The sequence below is a fragment of the Neolamprologus brichardi genome, chromosome 7, assembly GCF_056152115.1.
Source record: "Neolamprologus brichardi isolate AB-2024 chromosome 7, ASM5615211v1, whole genome shotgun sequence".
Classification (NCBI taxonomy): Eukaryota; Metazoa; Chordata; class Actinopteri; order Cichliformes; family Cichlidae; genus Neolamprologus; species Neolamprologus brichardi.
Window position 1 is genome coordinate 56,841,262 of NC_142110.1, and position 24,613 is coordinate 56,865,874.

Sequence of the window (24,613 nt, forward strand, 5' to 3'; positions counted from 1 at the left end):
CCACTTTTCAGCAAATAATTTCTGCTTCTTCACCTGTTTTCAGCTGAATTTTCACTTTCTTCACTGCCATACAACTTTTTGCAACGTTTCAACTTTTTCAGCTTTTTTCAGTAGACATCTTCAGCATTAAGGCATCCACACAGCATTTTCGCAGGAAATGCAAATTTTTTCTAGTTCTTTATCTTTTCTTCATCTTCAAGTTGCTTCCGTACGTTTTTCGGCACTTAACTACTTCCTCAGTTTTCAGCCGATTTTCTCAGTTCAAACTCTGAACTGTTCTGCTCTTTCTGCTAATTCCAGCTATGACTTTTGGTGTTTATTACTATTATACTTTTTAAAATATTACACTTTTTTCCTTTAATTTGTCCCATTGAAATGAATGGAAAACTTCCACAATTCTGCTAAAACTTGCTTGTTTTTGAAACTTAACGACTTCCTCATACTTTCACGTAGAACAACCATTCAAACTTTAAAATGTTCTCAACTTATTGGACTATTTATGTATGATTCAGCTTTTTCACATCTTCTACCGTTTTAATCTTATCCCTCTTTAAGTTTTCAGTTGCAAAATTGTGATTTTTCAGAAAACACATGCGTTGTTATGGTTGCCATGCAATTAACTCAGAGTGAGCACTGGTCTGTTCTGAATTTTCTCTTCATGTCTGAACAACTTCTTGCTACTCGCTCAATTTCCACTCAATCCCCACAAATTATACATCAAAACGTAGGTATCTTTGCTGGCTTTCAGAAAATGTCTGTCATGTCTATCAAATGTCTATCATTATTGTGGGACTTATATATTTTTTGCAAATCTCCTCAGAGTAACACAAAGTCTGAAAACTCTCCATAGAAACTCAATGGAGAGTTTGTTCAAAATCACCGCTGGATTTCTCTAATGAGAGGCATTTTCAAATTGTCATATCTCCTAACGAAGCAAAGTTGAGGCTTGTGCCAATATATCTTCAGACACTCCTGATGCTCATAATTCAAGAAGTTTTTTATCACCTATTACCGTTCTGAGATGAGTTACACTTGTTCGAGGGTAGGAAATTCCTCCCTCGCTCAGATTTCTTCAGCTTTCAAACTCTGGAAATGAACCACTTTTTTCTCTTGTCATATCTTTTTAATGGATTTCCAGAGAGACCTGAAAATTTCCATGACTGTTCACCAAAGCCTGCTGTTTCTTACGGTGAAAGAATGATTTTGATGCTCCATATAGATTTAGAGTTACAAAACGTTGTTTTAGGGCAAGTCAAGGCAGTTTTTGCTTCGCCTCTACTCAGTTACAGTGTATTACAAGTCATATATCTTTGATAATTTATATTTTATCTCTGATTTATGAAGACCCGAAGATTCCCCCATCTCTTCTGAACAAAACGATGTCTGAATGACCGTTCTAGCCCCTACGGTTAGGAAATTATGGCCATGTGTTTGAGGGGAATCCTGAATGTCAGAAATACACTGAAGAAAACTCATATCTCTCTCTGTGTCTGTGTGTGTAAGGGCTGATTACAGCAGGTGCAGCTAATTTAACTGACCTAGATATACCAAGCCCACACTCTTAACAGCCCCTGTTCACTTTACCCTCTGTGTATGTGTGTGTATCAGTATTTCTCCTATGTTAAAGTATTACTCCTCAATCATAGTATTTCTGCTAAAGCAAAGTACTTCTACTACATCTTAGTACTTCTGCTAAATCATAGTATTTTTGCCAAATCATGGTATTTGTGCAAAATCATGGTTTTGGGGCCAAATCATAATATTTCTGTTATGTTATAGTATATGTGCTGAATATAGTATATATGCCAAATCATAGTATTTATCCCAAATCATAGTATTTATGCCAAATTACAGTATTTTTACCAAAAAGCAGATATTAGTACCTTTTAGCAGAAATTTCTGCCAAAAAATAGTATTTATGTTAAAACATAGTATTTCTGCTAAAACAGAGTATTCCTGCCAAATCATAGTATTTGTACTGGAACATAGTACTTGTGCCAAATCATAGTATTTGTGGCAAAGCATCGTATTTGTATGGAGTCATAGTATTTCTTCTAAATCATAGTATTTCAATCAAATCTCAGTAGTTGTGTTAAAACGCAGTATTATTGCCAAATCATAGTATTTATGCCAAATCATGGTATTTGTGCAAAAACATAGTATGTCTGCAAAACCATAGTATATCTGTTATGTTATAGTATTACTACTAAGGCATAGTATTTCTGCCAAATAATAGTATTCCTTCAAAATCATAGTATTACTGCAATTTTATAGTATTTGAGCGAAATCGTAGTATATGTGCAAAAACATACTATGTCTGCAAAATCACAGTATATCTGTTATGTTATAGTATTACTACTAAGTCACAGTATTTCTGCCAATTTGTAGTATTTGTTGCAAATCATAGTATTTGAACCAAAACATAGTATTTGTCCCAAAGCATCATATTTCTACAAAGTCATAGTATTTCTTCTAAATCATAGTATTTTAATCAAATCTAAGTAGTTGTGCTAAAAAGCAGTATTTCTGCCAAATCATAGTATTTGTACCCAATCATATCATTTCTGCCATATCATCGTATTTGTGCCGAATCATGGTCTTTGTGCCGAATCATGGTATTTTTGCCAAATCATGGTATTTGTACCAAATTATAGTATTTGTGCCCAATTAATAATTCTGTTATGTTATAGTATTACTACTAAGTCATAGAATTTCTGTTATGTTATAGTGTATCTGCGGAATATAATATATGTGCCAAATCATAGTATTTATACCAAATCACAGTATTTGTGCTAAAACATAGTATTTCTGCCATATCATAGTATTTGTGCAAAAACAGTTTGTCTGCAAAATCATAGTATAACTGTTATGTTATAGTATTACTACTAAGTCATAGTATTTCTGCTTTGTTATAGTACTTGTGCTAAAACGTAGTATTTCTGCCAAATCATAGAATTCCTGCAATTTCATAGTATTTGGAGGAAATCGTAGTATATGTGCAAAAACATAGTGTGTCCGCAAAATCATAGTATATCTGTTATGTTATAGTATTACTACTAAGTCATAGTATTTCTGCTTTGTTAGAGTATTTGTGCTAAAACGTAGTATTTCTGCCAAATGATACTATTACTGCTATTTCATAGTATTTGAGCAAAATTACAGTGTTTCTGCAAAAACATTGCATTTCTGCTAAATCATAGTATTTTTGTAATCCTATAGTACTTGTACTGAATTATAGTATTTGTGCCAAAGTTTAGTATTTCTGCCAAAGCATAGCATTTGTACCAAAACATAGTATTACTGCTAAATCATAGTATTTGAGCCAAATCATAGTATTTGTGCTAAAACATAGTATATCTGCCAAATCATAGTAATTCTTCCAAATCCTACTGTAACTGCACAATAAAGGTTCTTAAGTCAAATCATAGTGTTTGTGCTAAAACATAGTATTTGTGCCAAATGATAGTATTTTTTCTAAATCCTTGTAATTCTGCTCAATGATAGAATTTCTACTATGCTGTAGTACTTTTTGCTAGATTGTAGTACTTCTGCTAAGTCAAAGTATTTCACGTAAATCAAAGTATTTCTACCAAGTCTCAGTGTTTCTGCTAAATCGTCAATCATAAATAATGTTTTAGCACAAATTGTATGATATAGTTCAAATACTATTATTTGGCAGAATTTTCTATGTTTCAGCACAAATGCTATGATTTGGCAGAAAAAATATTATTTAGTATAAATACTAAGTTTTAGCAGAAATATTATGTTTTAGCACAAATACTGTGTTTTAGCACAGATTTAGCTAAATACTATGATTTGTCACAAATGCTATGATTTGGTAGAAACACTGTGATTTGGCACAAAAACTGTGATTTACCAGAAATACTGTGATTTGGCAGAAATACTATCAATTGGTTCGAATATTATGATTTAGAAGAAAGACTATGTTTTTGTATAAATACTATGTTCAAACTTTAAAAAATTCTGCTATTTCTGCTAATGTGTGTTATGACTTTTGACCATTGAAATGAATGGAACACATTATCAATGGTGGTCACTGATTTTGCTTGCCGGGTTGAGCTGTGTTTTAGCTCAGTGAGATGAGCAGCCGTTCTCAGACTGGGAGGCCTGGGTTCAAATCCCGCTTATGGCAACATTTCTTTCAGTTAACAGTTAAACTTTTTTTTTTAACTCTTTTCAACACAAATTTCAGCTTTTTCACCACTTTTCAGCAAAATTTTCAGTTTTTTCTGCTGTTTTCAGAAAAAAATATTTTCAGCAGAAATTCTGCTCATTGACCTCTTTTCAGCAGATTTCTGCTCATTCACCTCTTTTCAGCAGAAATTCTGCTGATTGACCTCTTTTCAGCAGAATTTTCAGAATTTTCACCTCTTTTCAGCACAAATTCTGCTTATTCACCTCTTCTGCAAAATTTTGAGCTTTTTCACCTCTTATCAGCACAAATCTCAGCTGTTGTCAGAAAAAGCTATTTTGAGCAGAAATTCTGCTGATTCATCTCTTTTCAGTCCAACTTTCTGTGTCTTTACCGCTTTTCAGCAGAAATTCTGCTGATTCACCTCTTTTCTGCAAAGTTTTCAGCCTTTTCACCTCTTATCAGTACAATTCTCAGCCGCTTCTGCCCATTTCAGCAGAATTGTCAGTCTCTCCACTTCTTCTTAGTGAGAATGACTTTGGCTCAATGAGATGAATAGCTGCCTTGAGACCAGGAAGGCCAGGTTCAAATCCTGCTCAGGGCAATGTTTTTTTTTCACCACTTTTCAGCAAAAATGTCTCCGTCTTTACCCCTTTCAGTAGAATTTTTTGCTTTTCACCACTTTTCAGCAAAAAATTTCTGCTTCTTCACCTGTTTTTAGCAGTATTTTCAGTTTCTTCACCGCCATACAACTTTTTGCAACTTTTCAACTTTTTCATCTTTTTTCAGCAGACATCTTCAGTGTTAAGGCATCCACACAGCATTTTCGCAGGAAATGCAAATTTTTCTAGTCTTTTCTTCATCTTCAAGTTGCTTCCGTACGTTTTTCGGCACTTAACTACTTCCTCAGTTTTCAGCCGATTTTCTCAGTTCAAACTCTGAACTGTTCTGCTCTTTCTGCTAATTCCAGCTATGACTTTTGGTGTTTATTACTATTATACTTTTTAAAATATTACACTTTTTTCCTTTAATTTGTCCCATTGAAATTAATGGGAAACTTCCACAATTTTGCTAAAACTTGCATGTTTTTGAAACTTAACTACTTCCTCATACTTTCACCTCGAAACTCCATTCAAACTTTAAAATGTTCTCAACTTATTGGACTATTCCTGTATGATTCAGCTTTTTCAGATCTTCTACTGTTTTAATCTTATCCCTCTTTAAGTTTTCAGTTGCAAAATTGTGATTTTTCAGAAAATACATGCGTTGTTATGGTTGCTATGCAATTAACTCAGAGTGGACAGTGGAACTTTGTGAATTTTCTCTTCATGTCCGAACAACTTCTTGCTACTCTCTCAATTGTCACTCAATCCCCAAAAAATTATACATCAAAACTTAGGTATCTTTGCTGTCTTTCAGAAAATGTTACTATCATTGTTGTGGGAGTTACAGATTTTTTGCAGATCTCCTCAGAGCAACACAAAGTCTCAAAACTCTCCATAGACAGTCAATGGAGAGTTTGTTCAAAATTACCGCTGGATTTCTCTAATGACATGCATTTTCAAATTGTCATATCTCCTTAACAAAGCAAAGTTAAGACATGAGGCTTGTGCCAATATATCTTCAGACACTCCTGATGCTCACAATTCAAGAAGTTTTTTATCACCTATTACCGTTCTGAGATGAGTTACACTTGTTTGAGGGTAGGAAATTTGCCTCTCGCTCAGATTTCTTCAGATTTCAAACTCTGGAAATGAGGCACTTTTTTTCTCTCGTCATATCTTTTTGATGGATTTCAACAGAGCCATGAAAATTTCCATGAGTGTTCACCAAAGCCTGCTGTTTCTTACAGTAAAAGAATGATTTTGATGCTCCATATAGATTTAGAGTTACAAAACGTTGTTTGAGGGCAAGTCAAGGCAGTTTTTGCTTCTCCTCTACTCAGTTGCAGTGTATTACAAGTCATATATCTTTAATAATTTATATTTTATCTCTGATTTATGAAGATCTGAAGATTTCCCCATCTCTTCTGAACAAAACAGTGTCTGAATGACCGTTCTAGTCCCTACGGTTAGGAAATTATAGCCATTTGTTCGAGGGGAATCCTGAATGTCAGAAATACACTGAAGAAAACTCATATCTCTCTCTGTGTCTGTGTGTGTAAGGGCTGATTACAGCAGGTGCAGCTAATTTAACTGACCTAGATATACCAAGCCCACACTCTTAACAGCCTCTGTTCACTTTACCCACTGTGTATGTGTGTGTGTGTATCAATATTTCTCCTATGTTAAAGTATTACTCCTCAATCATAGTATTTCTGCTAAATCAAAGTACTTCTACTACATCTTAGTACTTCTGCTAAATCATACTATTTCTGCTAAATCAAAGTACTTCTACTACATCTTAGTACTTCTGCTAAATCATAGTATTTTTGCCAAATCATGGTATTTGTGCAAAATCATGGTTTTGGGGCCAAATCATAATATTTCTGTTATGTTATAGTATTACTACTAAGTGAAGGAATTTCTGTTATGTTATAGTATATGTGCTGAATATAGATTATGTGCCAAATCATAGTATTTATGCCAAATTACAGCATTTCTGCTAAAAAGCAGAAATAGTACCTTTTACCAGAAATTTCTGCCAAAAGATAGTATGTATGTTAAAACATAGTATTTCTGCTAAATCAGAGTATTCCTGCCAAATCATAGTATTTGTACTGAAACATAGTATTTCTGCCCAATCATAGTATTTGTACTAAATCATAGTATTTGTGCCAAATCATAGTATTTGTGCCAAAGCATTGTATTTGTATGGATTCATAGTATTTCTTCTAAATCATAGTATTTCAATCAAATCTCAGAAGTTGTGGTAAAACGCAGTATTTCTGACAAATCATAGTATTTGTGCCAAATCATGGTATTTCTGCCAAATTAGAGTATTTACGCTCAATTAATATTTCTGTTATGTTATAGTATTACTACTAAGTCATAGAATTTCTGTTATGCTATAGTATATCTGCTGAATATAGTATATGTGCCAAATCATAGTATTTATATCAAATCATAGTATTTCTACTAAAACATAGCATTTCTGCCTTATTGTAGTATTTGTGCAAAAACATAGAATGTATGCAAAATCATAGTATATCTGTTATGTTATAGTATTACTACCAAGGCATAGTATTTCTGCCAAATCATAGTATTCCTTCAAAATCATAGTATTACTGCAATTTCATAGTATTTGAGCGAACTCGTAATATATCTGCAAAAACATACTATGTCTGCAAAATCACAGTATATCTGTTATGTTACAGTATTACTAGTAAGTCACAGTATTTCTGCCAATTTGTAGTATTTGTACTAAATCATAGTGCCTGTGTCAAATCGTAGTATTTGTTGCAAATCATAGTATTCGAACCAAAACATAGTATTTTTACCAAAGCATCGTATTTGTACAAAGTCATAGTATTTCTGCCATATCATGGTATTTGTGCCAAATCATAATATTTCTGCTATGTGATAGTATTACTACTAAGTCGTAGAAGTTCTGTTATGTTATACTATATGTGCAGAATATAGTATATGTGCCAAACCATAGTATTTATACCGAATCACTTTATTTGTGCTAAAACATGTCTGCAACATCTCAGTATATCTGTTGTGTTATAGTATTACTACTAAGGCATAGTATTTCTACGGTGGCCCTGAGAGGCCAAACGGACTGCAACTTCAGAAAACACTTGCAAAAAGAAAAATGCTGCAAAAAGAAAAATGCTGCAAAAAGAAAAACACTTGCAAAAAGAAAAATGCTGCAAAAAGAAAAACGCTGCAAAAAGAAAAATGCTGCAAAAGCACACACAACACAACGGAAATAGGAAAAAAGACAACGGAACGAACCAAAACATGTATGTATGGCTGTATCCCAATTCAGGGACTGTTTCCCAATTCAGGGTCTGCAGCCTTAAAGTACGCAGCCTTAATGGTCCTCAAGGGCCGCGTACTCAAAGATCGCTGCGGCCGGAAGTGCGGGGCTTGTAGGCTTGTGAGATGGGATGGTCTAGTCTCCGTCGCGCTGCCCAGGTTGCCTAGCAATCATGATACTAACAGCTGGAAACGTTTCATACAGCTTTGTTTGACAGAAATGAAGGAGAACATATTTTGTACATTTGTTTCTACATGAGCTTTGTGTGATTTGATAAGTATCTGAGGCTGAGACCACAGGACTGTAAAACATGATTGTTGGGCTTCATTTCTGTACTGAACAGTCATTTAAGATTAGCTAGTAAATAACAATTAGCTAATGTTGTTCATGAGACTAAAGTCATCTCACTTTGGTAATGTAAATATAATATGGCCAATATTATATTAATCACTAGAAAGTGCATTTTCTGAAGAAACTGCAGTGTGAATGCTTGAATTTGAATGTATGCACTGAAATGAATTAATTGCTGAATTTAAGTTAAAAATTTTGAATGAGATGAAAAAACCAGAATTTCTAACCTGAAAACAAAAGCGCTGAACTGCTAAAACCTGACGTTTACACAGAAGAAGTTGGAAAATAGCTGAAAATGTTTTAAATGTAAATTATAGTGTTTAAGATGAATCTTGGCAGAGTGAGAGAGAGCTCATTAAGCAGGCAGGTGTGAGCCTGGTTGCTATAGTGACTGCACCCAATAGCTCCATACACACGCACACAGACATGTACCTCACTTCTGCTGCTTAAAATGAACAGAAACATCAACCCGAAACAAATGAAAAGTACATGTCGTATTGACAAAATTCTTTCACCGTGAGCGGCAGCAATGTCTAGTCTACTGAATTCTCAGTTTTCATGCCTGTGGAGTTTATTATATGGACGTGGTGACAGTGTAAAGACAGCCTGTACTTCTGATTTTCAAATGAGCTTTCTGAGCCATTTTAACATTAGAGTCTATGGAAGAGTTGGAGGGAGGAGGCTGTGCATTGGTGAGTAGTGAGACTGTGTGCCTTTTTATTGTTTATTATCTCGCTTACCTCTTTAAAACACTTAGCAAGTGATTCGTCCTTTTCCTGAGCATGGCTCAAACACTCACGTGAGACTAGCAAAGGAAGAACCTCAGACAGCGTAGTCAGACCCTGTTCATCGAGTTCTGATTTAGAAGGGCTAGCAGCCGGCTCTCTGTCCTCAGTTAGAACAGATCCAAGAACAGTCTCACTTAAGTTCACTTCCTCCAGCTTGCGAGCTTGCGACCTGGTAAGAACACTGATAGAAAACACATCAGGGTGGGATTTCAACAGCTCATCCTCTTCTGGGATACATCTGGGTTTATCCACCACTTCAGGAACAGGGAGTACCTTGTCCCCAGCAATATCATTTCCCATTATAAACTCAACACCCTGAATAGGAAATGAGTTTCTCATCGCAACCTTGAAGAAACCAGAGGCTTACTTTGACTGCACATGAACACAATGTAACGGTGCCGGTATATAGGCTATCCCAATACCTTGCACTATTGTACTTGTGTTACAGGATGACTCATCACTGACTGGTAAGTCAGTGATGAGTCATCGGCCAACAGAAATGATTGTGAGCCACCTGTGTCCCTCAGTATTCTCACAAGCTTCTGATCTCCAGAAAACCCTGTTAAGGAGACAAAACCATCAAAAATGAAGGGTTTAAAACACTTATCAGGTTCACTCGTGGTCACATGAGAAGGGGAGTTTAGCGACTTGACTAGGCCAACCCCTTTAGCTTGTTTTAATTGATGGGGCACCTGTTTACGTTTAAGAGCCAGACACTCAGAAACTATATGCCCCACTTTGTTACAGTAAAAACACTGTCTATCAGACTTGGAACCCGAGGAACCCCTAGGTTGTTGAGGGTGTGGCTTTGTATCCTTTTTCATTTGTTCATGATAGGGTGATTCAGATTTACCCACAAACACGCTTTTGTGCGTCAAAGCGAATTCTTCTGCCAGGACAGCTGCCTCTTGCAAAGTGGCAACTTTTTGTTCATTCAGGTACAGCACTGTACGCTCAGGAACACAGTTTTTGAATTCCTCCAACAATAGCAGTTCACACAGTGCGTTAAACTCTGAAACTTGACACCACCTATCAAATAGTATCCCTTTTTCCCTTGCGAACTCAAGAAATGTTTGAGCAGTGGATTTCCTCAGGGTCCTGAAACGCTGCCTGTAAGCTTCAGGCACCAACTCATAGGCTTTGAGTATAGCACTTTTGACATTGTCATACACAAGACTGTCCTCAATAGTGAGAGCTGCGCATACTTCCTGTGCTTTACCAATTAATTTGCACTGAAGCAAAAGGGACCAAACCTCCTTGGGCCAATGTAAAGCCACAGCAATGCGCTCAAATGCATTAAAATAGGCCTCCACCTCAGTCTCCCTGAATAGTGGAACCAGGGCAATATTTTTTCCTACATCAAATGTTGGAGGTGCAGGAGCAGGGGGAGAATTATCGGAAGGATTACTAATGTTATCTTCATCCTTCACTGAAGGTGGAACAGAAGGCTCAGGAGACAATTTGTTAGCTTGCAACTCCAGCTGACGCAACCTAACAGATATCTTAGCTTCTAGCTGCCAACACTTTAGCTTGAACTCAAGCTCATCCTTACATTCTCTTTCTTTGGCTTCAAGTTCAAGACGAGCCAAACATACCTTTAAGCGTGCACCAACACTGGGATTACTGGATTCGACAGAGAAGGGCTCAAACCGTGGAAGAGAGGCCGGTGGCTTTATCCCACCTGGTTTGACCACAGTAGGTGTCCCCGCCCCCTCCTCAGCACAAACCTCAGGCTGATCAGAGGTTTCGAGGACTGTCACGGCATCCTTAGAGTCCACGTCTAAAGGGAACACACCTTTACCAACCAACCCACTGACAACAAGAGCCTTTAACTCGCTTTTCTTCATGGACTTAGCCACAGAGATTTCATAATGCGCGGCAACAGCACATAAATCCTCCTTCCTACATGCATCAAGCTGGTCTAGCTATAATGGACGAGCTATAAAATCACCCAGGCTAAACTGCCATATTTAAAATTAATCCCGGACGAGCCCCCACTTATGTTACGCCCCACTTAAAAACAAACTGTTGACTGGGGTGGGGGTGGGGGGTAACACAAAGTGAAAAAGAAAAATTACTGGAAAATAGATGTCATTAAACATGATTTATTGCAGAAAACTACTGAAGTAAGTATGATGAACCAATTAACACAGTAAAGGCAGAGTGGCTGTAGCTCAGGTGGTAGAGCAGGTCATCTACTGATCGGAAGGTTGGTGGTTCGATCCCTGGCTTCCCCAGTCTGCATGCCAAATATCCTTGGGCAAGATACTAACCCCAAATTGCTCTCCGATGCATCCATCGGAGTATGAATGTGTGTGAATGTTACTTAGAAAGCACTTAGAAAAATGTGCTTGTGCGAATGGGTGTGAATGGGTGAATGTACAAGTTGTGTACAGCGCTTTGAGTGCTCAGAAAGAGTAGAAAAGCGCTATATAAGAACCAGTCCATTTACCATTTACCATTTACACCTTAGCTCACAATAAAAGAAAGAAAACCAAAGTTACACAGAGTTTAAGTTCTCTCTCTCTCTCACACACACACACACTAAAGCCTGCTGCCCAAACCACTCTAGCTCACAGCACAATCTGGATGATTTGCTCACTGGCAGACCTGTAACACAGGAAAAGGAGAAAAGAAAACTCTCTCACAGAGGGAGAGCCACTAAAGGTCAGCGACCGTAACATGGTTCAAAATGGAGTTAGATGAAAGTACTGCTGCTTTCGAAAATAGGAGACTTTTCATTATGTTCTGGTGATAGCTTTAGCTGATTTTGGAGTTGTTAAAATTAAGTATTTTTTTAACACTGGATTTTACAATAAGTGCTTTTTATATTATTCAATAACAAAATCACAATTTCTCCTTCCTTAATATCTCTATAATAATAATAATAATAATACAAACATAATTTGTTTTCTGTCAGAACTTCAGACAGACTATGTGAAGGAGGTTCATGACTTTGTACTGGAGCAGTTTAGCAGCAGCCAGTCAGAGCTGCAAAGGATTCTTCATGATGTTGAGTACCTCCAGAGTGAACTGAGCCCACTCAAACTGCGCTGTCAGGCTAATGCCGCCTGTGTGGACCTCATGGTGTGGGCTGTTACTGAGGAGCAGGGTAAGTCTTGCTTCCTGTATCTTAGTCCAACAGTGAGTAATCAGTCTCGGTAATCTTCATTGTAAACCTTTTTTTGTTTGTTTGCCAGGAGCTGAGAATCTTTGCACCAAACTCTCAGAGAAACTGCAATCAAAGACATCCAGTAAAGTCATCATTGCTCACATGCCCCTACTCATTTGCTGCTTACAGGTAAAGAACTACCAGAGAGGGAAGAAAATGATGTGGGAGCAGGAGTAGAAAAGTGTTGTGTCCTGTTAAGATTTTGTTTCTCTTTGACAGATTAGTGCTGTCTTTCTTTTCTTTTCTTTTTTTTCAAGCCAATCAGTATGGTTTATACTTCTGAGATATAGCAGGAGAATTTTGACAATGCTGAAATCGGGCTAGGATGCTCACATTAGAGCTATAACGATCAGTAGTTTGGTGTTGATGACAAATTTCTGAAACCTAGTGGTACTTGATTTTCTGGGTTATCACTGATGCTTTAGGTAATCACAGATTGTATCAAATCAGAAATTAAAAGCTTTAAAGTAACATCTAGTGTGGCTGTCCTGTTGGAATGTTTCTCCTGCTTTCTTCACAGTAAATAGCTGTAAAGGAGGAATGAGGAGGAATGCAAATATTATTATTACAAATGCACATTTAGAAATACTTTTTGTGTTCAGGGGTTGGGTCGTCTGTGTGAACGCTTTCCAGTGGTGGCCCATTCTGTTACCACATCCCTGAGAGACTTCTTGGTGGTGCCCTCTCCTGTTTTGGTGAAGTTGTACAAATATCACAGCCAGTACACCCCAGGTAACTCATGCTCCACCACTAACAGCCAGCCAACCGTGTTCCTTCCAGTTTAATGTGTTCTTACAAGATTATGATTTTGTTTAAGGTGGTAGTGAAATAAAGATTCATGTGACCAATGAACATTCCCAGTCAACACTCAGCACCCATTCGAACAAGAAGAGCCAGCCCTCCATGTATGAGCAGCTTCGGGACATCTCCATTGATAACATCTGCAGGTGAGTTCCCCCACAGGTACATTAGGCACTGGAGCTTTCCATTTTCCAGTTTGCAAGAAAACAGTATAAATAACAGGTTCACAGAAGTCTTCATAAAAAGAACCGTTTAAGATCCAATTTACTCCCACAGAGTTTTTATGAAGGAGAAATAATGGTTCAGCAGTTGTAGTGCATCGGCATACCACAGAACCTGCAGACTCCTTGTCTATCTGCAGAGAGCATCTCTTTTGTTAAATGTGGGTAGTGCTAAAAATATGTGTTATAACCAGTATGTGTGCTCTCTAAAAGTTGATTCTGGATGATTGAGCATGCATCAAGACCAGTATGTGGGCTATTTTTGCTTGTGCTGTTGTTGGTCTGTCAGCAAGCTGTGGAAAACTCTGAAGTTATAACATACAAAGAGATGAAAGTGTGTTTAAAAACAATGATAAAGGGGGGAGGGGGGGGGGGGGGGGGGGCGCTAGCGAGCGCGATGGAGTGAACACGCTTACTTCAGAGCCTCTGCACATTCCAGCTTAATTTGCATCAAAAATAGGCACTTAAGTTACCAATCTGCTTTTACACTGCAAAAACCCACCTCCTTAATACTAGATAAATACACTTATTTTTGGTGAAGTTTTGCTTAAAACAAGTGAAATTATCTGCCAGTGGGGTAAGTGTTTTTTTCTTATTAAGATTTCTTGAAATAAGAACAATATCCAGATTTAAATAAAGCTAAAAATAAGTATTTTACACTTATTCCAGGCAACAAATCAGAACATTGAAACTTAAAATAAGCTTTAACCACTTATTCTAGGGAACAATTAGATAGTTAAATCTTAAAATAAGCCTTACACACTTATTCCAAGCAACCAATCATGGCAATTGAAACCTAAAATAAGATTTAACCACTTGTTCTAAGCAAAATGTTGAAGAAATTAAATCTGAAAATAGGCATAAAACACTTATTCTAAGGAACAAATCAAGGCAAATAATCTAAAAACTAGTACATTAAATCATTTTAAAGATCTTAAAATAAGTTAAAAAATAATAGATTGTAGTCTAAATCTTCTTAAATTCAGTGAAATAATCTGCCAGTGCAGTAAGATAATTACACTTGATAAGAATTCTCAAAATAAGAAAGATAAAGCCAAATTAAAGCAGGCAAAGTATACTGTGTACATGACCTTTATTGGAAACAAACTCTCCAAACAGTAACAAATATTTCAGTGAATCATAGTACACAAAAATTTAAAGACACATTGTAAGTGTAACATTGTTATTTTGTGTTCCTTTTAGAAGTGCTAAACCAGTTAGCTACTCAACATATAAAATGTAATAAAAAGAGCATTTGCAATTTTAAACACAATTTGCAGAACAGATGTGTTTAAAGAAAAAAGTACTTTGTATTACATTAATAAGAATAAAAAAAAAAGAATTCAAGTGTAAATTGCAACTTCAAAGCTATCAGGCCCAAACCTTCCAACACAGACCTAAGTTACATCTTGCTCAAACAGCTCTACGTTTCAATAAACATTCCTACAGCCTGCCATGACTTTTTTGTATGAGCCTGTGGTGTCTTGCTCATGGATTTTGTCCTTTAACACTTCAGTCTAAATGACAGACAGAAGCGTTGCCACACATTTAGGATAGGTGAGATGCAGGGTGTAGTAGTATGCCATAAGATACAGCAAACCTTCTCCAAGGTCATCTGTGGTCAAATGTGGTGATGAGAGTGGTTCCAACTGCAATAAGACAGCGGGACCCTTCAAAGAGCAGAACGGGGCTGACGCTGGATCTTCTGTTGGCAAAAGAAAAACAAAGACAAAAATTGTACAATGTACGGAGAAACTCCAAAGCTATCAGGGTAGTTCAAGTATGTATTAGACTTAGACTTCACTTTATTGATCCCTTTGGGGTGCACCCTTCGGGTGATACATGAATGATGACAACCATAGATCAGATGTGCTACAGACCATATTAATGTTATTTTTCTTTAGATTGACAAATACTGTATAGAAAAAAAATAAAAATATATATATATATATATATATTTATTCATGCCATTGAAAAATGTAATAAATTCTGCCTCATCACCGTTAGGATTATGTCTTTACACACTTTAGGAAATGACAAAGATACTGCACCTGTGATAGTTAAATATGTAATTATTTCCATTTTGTTTTTAATTTCTTTATGATTTTCTTTATTATTTTTATTGAAATTTTTTTTATCTCAGTGTTTGTGCCATTTCAGATTTCTGCACACCTTTTCCAAATATAAACTACATTGTTGGAGGACTTGGCATGGATAAAAAGGCCATATGCCAAATAAACTGTTAAAGTGAAGGCTTTATGGGCATTATTTGATAACAAATATGAAGAAACACAGACCTGAAGGACATCAATCAGTGCTTCACTGGCATGTCCCATCTTCTTGGGTGGTGCAACTTGTGATGGGAAGAAAGTTGGTAGTGTCCTGAACAGGGCTATGAACAGAACAGGAAAGAAAGAACTAAATCAAATTTCAGTTCAATATTCAATATTATTGCCATAATTGTAATCTTTCACTTACAACTGTTGTCACCAGAACTGCTCCTTGGTGGCAAAAGCATGTTTGATCCACCACTTGAATCTGCATCATAATCTTCTCCCTGGTCACATGGTGAGATGTCCATGAGACGCCTTTTCTTTAGTCTCATCCTAAATAAGAAAACGAAAATAGTTATATTACAGGAGTCCTAAACAAAATGTGTCGTGCTAAGTGTTTTTAAATCAAAAGCGGCAAAACTTGCCCACAACTGTTTCCTCCTCATAAAATTTTCAGGCCCTGGAAGCAGGTCCCTTAAATCGTCCCTACTGAGGGTGTGGAGCAAGACCTCATCTATGTCTGCAGCTGTAAATAAAAGTCAGTAACTTTCAGAAATGTAAAAGTTGTACAACAATTCCAAATTGTCATTTTGTCAAATACATTTAAATGTAATTTAAATATTTTATTGATCTGACAACATAAAACTGATTCTATGTACGATCACTGTCAGTGTGTGCAACACAAAATTCATTTAGACATTAATTTGCATAAATATGCATATGCTTGGCCTACCATTTAGAACCGAAAGGCTGCAATCATCCAAACCCTCCATGATTTACTGGTGTAGCTTTTGTCAGAACTTTTCCCTGAGGAAAGAAAAACATATGTTTGGGTCAAAAAGAAAAACTGAGTCAAGACACCACCTGCCATGGATCCAAAGTCTATGCAATCAGACACATGGATAAGGTGCAAAAGACAGACCAAGTAGAGCCTGTGTTAATTCAATGGTTAAGTCTTATAAAATTGCTTACTTAAAATTTATGACAAGGCTATTCCAAACTAGTTTTCAAACTAAAACTAATAGTGCCCAACTGCTTGTCAAATCATTCAACAAATGACCACAGCTCAGATTAGGCCACTTCATCCATAAGAAAAAATGTTACCTCGGTTCAGCAAGGTTAAAGTGACCTGATTGATATTAATAGTTTACAACATAAATAATTGGAAGCAAGTTCACATCTTCTCCAACTTACAAGTTTATATGATTAATCATAATCTGTCGGAAATGAGGCTTAAAGTAAATCTATAGGTAAAGATGTCTTTCATAAATGTGCATTATTTTTATTCCCTTGTGTTATCTTTAATTTCATTACCCAAACTGGACTTGCAAAAAATAGTAAAATAATAAAATTTGAATAAACTCATGTTGGTTAAATGTAATTTTGGTCATAAAACAGTTAACTCTTGATGACTTAAGTAAATCCTCATTTAAGTTAAATATAGATCTGTCCAACACCCCTGTCTTTTTCCATAACAAAAAACAGCATTGTAAAGTTATGAGCCCGATTGCGAGATTTGTCTCAAACCAGTATCGGTCCTCCCAAGTTGCACACACAAACACACCAAGCACAGTGCAGACAGAGAGCACGCGGCTTAAGAAGGAAAAAAAAACACCGCAGCTTTTTATTTTCCGTGGGTGGGAAACACAAAACGGACTTTTGCAAAGGCGGATATCAACTGTAGTTCTTTTGTCATATAGCTATGTTAAGTATATTGAACACGAAGCTAAATTTACCTAACTAGCACCATTAATAATTTTAAACTATCACTGCATGCTAACAATTCAGCATACTGAATGAACTAAGCTTGCTAGCTGGCTAGCAGTTTTGGCTAACTACCCATTGGTAGTGAACTGATAATACTGCCTCGGTAAAACTTAATATTTGACCACGACTGATGTTACTACAGTAAGTCAAAGCTAAAAGAACCCGAAATGTTTGTAAGCAAAAGTTAATTACCTCAACAGAATCCAGTCCGAACCTGCTCCCTCGTGTCCTCCGATTCAAACAGTGAGATAATGGACAGAGCCACTTGAGGGCAGCCAGGGGGGAGGTAGTGTTACACATTTTCGTCTGTGTAAAGCTTGTAAAACGTGAACATAACATGCATAATGAACCTGCATTCGAAAAACTAATTTTAACAAATAACTAGGGCTGGGTATCGTCACTGATTTTTAGAATCGATTCAATTCCGATTCACAAGGTCCAGAATCGATTCGATCCACGATTCGATTTAATTCGATTCGATTCGATTCACTTCGATTTGAATATGGGAAATTTTGACAGTCAGAAATATTATAATTCTGATTAGTACGTTTACATATTTTTGTATCTATAAAAAGGAAGCTGACACACGCAAGACTTTAACAGAGGTGTGAGGTCACAGCAGATGCCTTTGTGTCAAAGTAGCTGAAGATAAAACACAGAAACACATGAAGGTGATTTTTCCTGGCCTGGATTTTATAAAAATATTCTGCAGTACATCAAAAACGAAAGAAAACCATTAATCAACACATGAACATTACCTCTGAAGTTACAGCGGTTTTATTAGAGACACGGCTAAGCATTTTGCATTTTGCATAATTTTAAAAAGTTTAAATTTGTTCAGCATTGAACGGCAGAAATTAGGTTTTCTTTTCGGAAGTAGGTAACAAGCAAGCGAATGAGAGAGAGAGAGAGAGAGAGAGAGAGAGAGAGAGAGAGAGAGAGAGAAAGTAAGAGTGAATACTTGACGATGTTTTTGTGAAGCATAGTTTGGATCCTCTTTTGCTGCTGGTTCGGTCAATATTGTTTGGAGAGACATCAAACTAACAGCTTTAGAATCAGCGCATAAAGGGCGTGAACACAAAGCGCGGACCCGCCGACAGATCAGAATCAGGGGGCTGTCGGCTTTCAGCCCAAACTGTGAGAAATTCGACATCTAACTGATTCTGATCCGCGGGCTGCGCTGTGTGTTTAAGTCTTTGTGCAGAATCCGTGTTCCTGCTCTCATTTACTGTTTTAGCTGTTTGGTGGTTGTTGAAATTTTGTGAGATTTCACCTGAGATTCTGGCATTTCGGGCAAAATAAATTTATATTAAAAAATCGATTCAGGATTTTAATGAATCGATTTTACGTAATCCAAGCCAGAATCGATTTTAATCGATAAATCGATTATAAAAACCCACCCCTACAAATAACCCATCAATTACTATGACTGTTGTAGTCGTCTTTACAATTACATTACTACACAAGTTAAATGCAGACTTGGTATAAACCACCCCTTCAAACTTGGTATTGACCTCTACTACTCTGCCCGCCAAGAACTTCTTTCAGGTCTTTTCCCCAAACAAGATGGCGTGTTGGAGGTGTGGGATTTGTTTTGTTTTTGTTGCCTTAACAGTAAAGTCTCTTTTGAGCCATATTAATACAATTCATAGCAGTAGTCCAGACTTTTGTGTGATATGTGGGATGGTTGTACGGAGGAATACAGGAACCTAATCTAGTGCTAATACATTATTTAACTTTTTAATATGAACTAGACTATGGAACACCAAAGTGTTAAAACGTGTCATTTAATTTTTATTTTACATTGTGTATTTTTATAATATTTTATTAAATATTTATTTCACTACGATTCTTTTTTGTAATAATAGAAACATTTTGAGACACTTTAATTTTAAGCACCTGTTTAAGCAGCAGCCAATGAGCGTTCAGGTCCCACCCTGATTGCCTGAATAAGAAATTCAGTTGTTAAATGACCTCAAATAAATACACCATTATGAAAAACCCCATTATGAAACAAAAACAGACTTTGGGAAAAAGAGATTTTGGAATATAAATTCATCGAATTTAATAAAATGTCTCAAAAAATGTTCTATAATTCATAAAAAAAAAATTTAATGCTACTTTAGCTTCAAGTGACAACAGATTAAAACAATCCCCTGGACAAATGCTTATATTGATCAAGATTTTGCCATTCTTTTATCAAATTTATTTTGGATTTAATTGAAATTGTTAAAATACTTTTTGCCCCAGTTGTGTCTTTACAAACTGTGTCCAAACTAAAAAAATGATAGAAGATTACATGCTGCATCTTCCCTCTCAGATTATTGCCCTGGGACCTGTAATTTGTCATACGTGTATGAAATAGAGTCTAAACGCAGTTTTTTTTAAAAAACAATGGTCAGCCAAATTAAACTTTAAGAATGTGTGCAAGTCTCTTGTAAACCACAATCAGCTGCTGGAGTGTTGTCAAAGTGAAGCAGGAACTGAGCATCCAATATTTGTAAATGAGAAAGGACTAGGTCCTGTATCAGAGGTTGCTAATATGGAGTTTTTGGTGATTGAAGATGCTATACATTATGCTGTTAGAGTAAAGTGGCTTATTTTACATGGTAACAAATACATCTGTGACACGTCTCAGGTCTAAATATACCTTCCAATGATTGACTTTCTTATTTCAAGGAAAAAGGTGAATGTTTCTTATTTTAAGATAATTTTTTGTTTTACACTCTATCTAAAAGCTATTTTTGCTTGAAATAAAGGTGAAATGGTTCATTTTTAGATTTACAGACTAAATAAGAAAAAAAAGGAATATATACTTAAAACAAGTCTAATCATCTAACACATGAGACTGGAAACTAGTTTGTAATGTTCAAAACAAGATGGACAAGATAATCTGGCTAAATTTAAGACAATAAATCTTGTTAAGCTACAAGAAATTTGCAGTGTAAAGACAATCTTAAACTTTTAAACAAAGTTCCTACGGATATAAATCCAAGAAAGTCGCTTTTATGGCGGCAAATCTGCAGAAATACAAATACGAGGCTTCGTCGACAGCTAAGACCAGTGCAGCCGCGGGCAAAAGTTGTGACAACACCGCTAGCCAAACATCGAAGTCGGCACCGATAGCTAAAATGGATGTGGCAGACCTCAAGACGGATATTCTTGCCTCCTTGCGACAAGATATCGCCGCCATCATCCAGCAGGAAGTCAGGTCTGCTCTGGCTGACAGCTTTGACTCGTTGAAAAGGGATATCCAAGACGTGAAGGCAGAAATCAATAGCAACACAACCGCTATTCGAGCCGAGCTGGACCAGGTGAGAGCTAACGTAAAATCTGTCGAAGCGGGTCTGTCGAATTGGTCTGACGAAATGGTGGCCGTACAAGACACGATGGAGTCCCTCACAAAAGAGGTGAAAGACCTTAAACACAAATGTGAAGACCTCGAGGGACGTATGAGAAGGGGAAACATCCGAATTATCGGTGTGACTGAAACTCAGGGTTCCAGCTCTCCGGCGGCGGTCTCTGCGCTCCTCAAAGAGGTGTTTCAGCTTGACAGAGAAGTCCGTGTGGAAAGATCTCATCGTAGCCTGACTCAACGGAGACCCGGGGATATTCCACGCCCTATCATTGCTAAATTAAACAGCGAAGGAGACGCGGCGGACATCCTCAGGAGAGCGCGCAGAGGAAAACTACACTTCAAAGGAAACCCAATCGCAATATTCCCCGACTACACGGCCAGCGTGGCGAAAGCCAGGGCGGCTTTCACTGACGTGAGGAAGATACTCCACGATAGACCGGGAGTCCGCTTTGGCATCCTCTACCCTGCCAGATTCCGTGTCTCTTACAACAACGTTGAAAAGGAGTTTGTGGATGCTGCCAAAGCCATGGATTATGTCAAGGAAAATATACTCTCTCCAGCAGATGGTGATCTATAACTGTCTTATCTTCTGTCCCAAGGTGGAAGGTAACTCAGAGTTTTCTATGTCAGTAAGCTACATCACTGTGCCTGGTCGTTACTACGTTGTGCAGGGCCTGAGTTCCAATATTGTTTTAGCAGACAGTACTGAGATTTATTAGTGGTACTGAGACTGCTCGCCCAGCAATTTTCCCCGAACTTCAGTTCCTCATTCCATATGAAGACATCCAAACTTGAGTTAGCTGCACTCGGGGTCCCTTTGACTTTCTGTCCTGCTGTTGTTACCCTTGTTCAGGTCCCTTGTTCTCCCGGGGATCTTTTGATGGGTAAAAAACTTGTACAATGTAGTTTATATATTAGTTTCTGGTTTGTTGGTTTGATGGTTCTTTTTGTATTGCCCTATGCTAAGCAAAACTTTGGGTCATTATGGAGTTTAAAATTATTTGTACCTCCCAGATATCGTTCAAACTTAACCCTAAACAGTCAAGATAGATTTGCTTAAAGTCATAAGCTATAATGTCAATGGCCTCCACAGCCCCATTAAAAGGAAAAAAATTCTAGGCCAGTTAAAAAGTTTCAATTGTCATATAGCTTTTTTGCAGGAGACACATTTATCTGATATTGAGCATGACAAGCAAAAAAGGTCATGGGCACAACAAGTGTTTTATTCGTCTCACAAGTCTGGCAGGAGAAGAGGTGTGGCTATCCTAGTACACAGACAGATAAACTTCACCCCACTCACTACATATAGAGACCCACATGGAAGGTACATTATGGTCAACGGCTCTATTGATGGAGTACTGGTTTCCCTCATTAATATCTATGCCCCTAATGAGGATGAGCCAAATTTCATACATACAATTTCTAATCTAGTACTTCAAAAGTGTTCTGGTGTTTTATTGCTAGGAGGGGATTTTAATTGTGTCTTGTCACCTTATTTGGATAAACAACCAAGTTCTAAAAGCCATGCATCGCAAATGAGCAAAGCTCTAAAACATTTAACAACTGAACTGGGACTAATTGATGTTTGGAGAAATAGGTTTCCTAGAGTCAGAGATTATACTTTTTACTCGCATAGACATGCATCCTATTCCAGGATAGATTTCTTTTTTACTTCTAAAACAGAAGAGCATAGAATTGACAATATTGAAATCTTACCAATTACACTGTCTGACCATGCACCGTTATCACTCTCATGGGACTTAGGATTGACACCAAAACTAAAACTTTGGCGATTAAATGCCTCACTCCTAAATGATAGCCAGTTTTGTGAGTTCATACATACTGAACTAAATACTTACTTGGAGTTGAACACAACTCTGGAGATATCGCCTTTAACTCTCTGGGATTGTGCCAAGGCATACATTAGAGGTCGCATAATATCATTTGCAAGTGCCAGGAAAAAAAGAAAAGAGGCTAGGCGGCGTGAATTGGAGGCCAAAATAAAATACCTAGAGCAACAACACAAAAAAGCACAGACAGCCAATTTGCTTTCCGATCTTAAAATGTTACGTAGTGAGCTTGATAGTTTAATAAACGAGAAAATTGAGGGCAATTTAAGATTCATTAAACAAAAGTACTATGAACAGGGCAGTAGGGCTAGTAGATTGCTGGCAATAAGACTCAGGAAACAGCAAACTTGTAATATGGTCCAAAAGTTGAAGTCAGATCAAACCCTAATTACTAAACCAAATCAAATTGCAAGTTGCTTTGCCAATTTTTTCGAGTCATTATATAAAAATTCAGATACATGTAAAAATGACAATACACTATCTGATTTCTTAGAAAAGATCAATTTAAAAACACTGCCAGAATCTGTAGCAAAGGAGTTAGATGAACCAATTCGAGAACAAGAAATTATACAGGTGATTTCAAACCTTAAAACTAAAAAAAGTCCTGGCCCTGATGGTTTTATTAATGAATTCTATAAAAAACTTAAGGACAAAGTCGCACCCTTATTACTGAAAGCTTACCACTGCGCTCTGGAGACTGGGACTATGGCGCCGTCCTGGAATGATGCTACAATTGTCGTAATCCATAAAGAGGGCAAGGACCCCACAAATTGTCAATCATACAGGCCAATCTCATTACTTAATACTGATTTGCGCATTCTCACCACGATTTTAGCCAAAAGAGTTAGTAAAATTATTACACAGGTTATAAATCCAGATCAAACAGGGTTCATTGCAGGAAGGCACTATGGGGACAATGTTCGTAGATTGTTGAACTTAATGTCCTTGTACAAGACCAAACAAGAAGAAACAATGATTCTGTCTCTTGATGCGCAAAAAGCGTTCGACAGGGTTTCCTGGCAGTACTTGGGCCATACACTCGAAAGATTCAAATTTGGGCCAAACTTAATTAAGTGGATACAGATTCTTTATTCCAACCCAATGGCGGCTGTACGGGTAAATGGAACAATATCAGCCAGATTTCCACTGGAACGTGGGTGTAGACAAGGATGCCCACTATCGCCCCTGCTGTTCGATATAAGTATTGAGCCTCTGGCGCAGTTGATTAGAGATGAACATGGAATTCAGGGCCTTTCAATTAATGGAGAACAGCATAAATTGTCCATCTATGCAGACGATGTACTTTTATATATTTCAAATCCTGCAGTCAGTGTACCTCATTTAAAAGAAATTATTGGTACATACGGTTACCTCTCTGGTTACAAAGTTAATATTGACAAAACATTGGCAATGGATTTAGGAGGAAACATTTCACAAACATTCAAGGAGCGATGTGGCTTTAAATGGCCAAACGAAGGTATCAAGTATTTAGGAATTCAGATTCCTCACTCATTATCAGACTTGTTTAAAGTAAATTATGAAGTTATAGTTGCAAAAATAAAAAAAGATTTAGAGAGATGGACAGTCCTGCCTCTGTCTTTCTTGGGTCGGATCGAGAGTATACGTATGAATGTATTGCCAAGACTTCTATACCTTTTCCAAATGCTGCCTATTAATATTCCCAACTCTACATTTGATAATTTAGATAAACTTTTTTCCAAATTTATATGGCAAGGCAAACGCCCAAGGATCAAGTTCCAAACATTAAAACTGTCAAAACTGCAGGGGGGATTGGCTGTTCCAAATCTGAAATATTATTTCTGGGCAGCTCAGATGAGACCCCTGACTGTATGGGTGCGGGATTTGTCTGAAACTCAGTGGCTAAACATTGAGAAGACAATGTGTTGAAAGATCATTGGAATCCCTGCTTTTTTCTAACATTTCAATTAAAAATT

At 37.0% G+C, this 24,613-nt stretch overlaps 1 protein-coding gene across 3 annotated transcripts in view; it reads left to right on the forward strand.

Moving 5' to 3' along the window:
- pi4kaa (phosphatidylinositol 4-kinase, catalytic, alpha a) overlaps positions 1-24,613 on the forward strand; it is a 65,691-nt gene that overhangs the window by 11,329 nt on the left and 29,749 nt on the right. For all 3 annotated transcript variants that reach the window (XM_087843930.1, XM_035913849.2, XM_006804684.3), the window contains 4 exons: positions 12,137-12,328; positions 12,417-12,517; positions 12,991-13,120; positions 13,206-13,335. In XM_087843930.1, the coding sequence (XP_087700056.1) occupies positions 12,137-12,328; positions 12,417-12,517; positions 12,991-13,120; positions 13,206-13,335 (553 nt within the window). The remainder of the gene's footprint in view (positions 1-12,136; positions 12,329-12,416; positions 12,518-12,990; positions 13,121-13,205; positions 13,336-24,613) is intronic.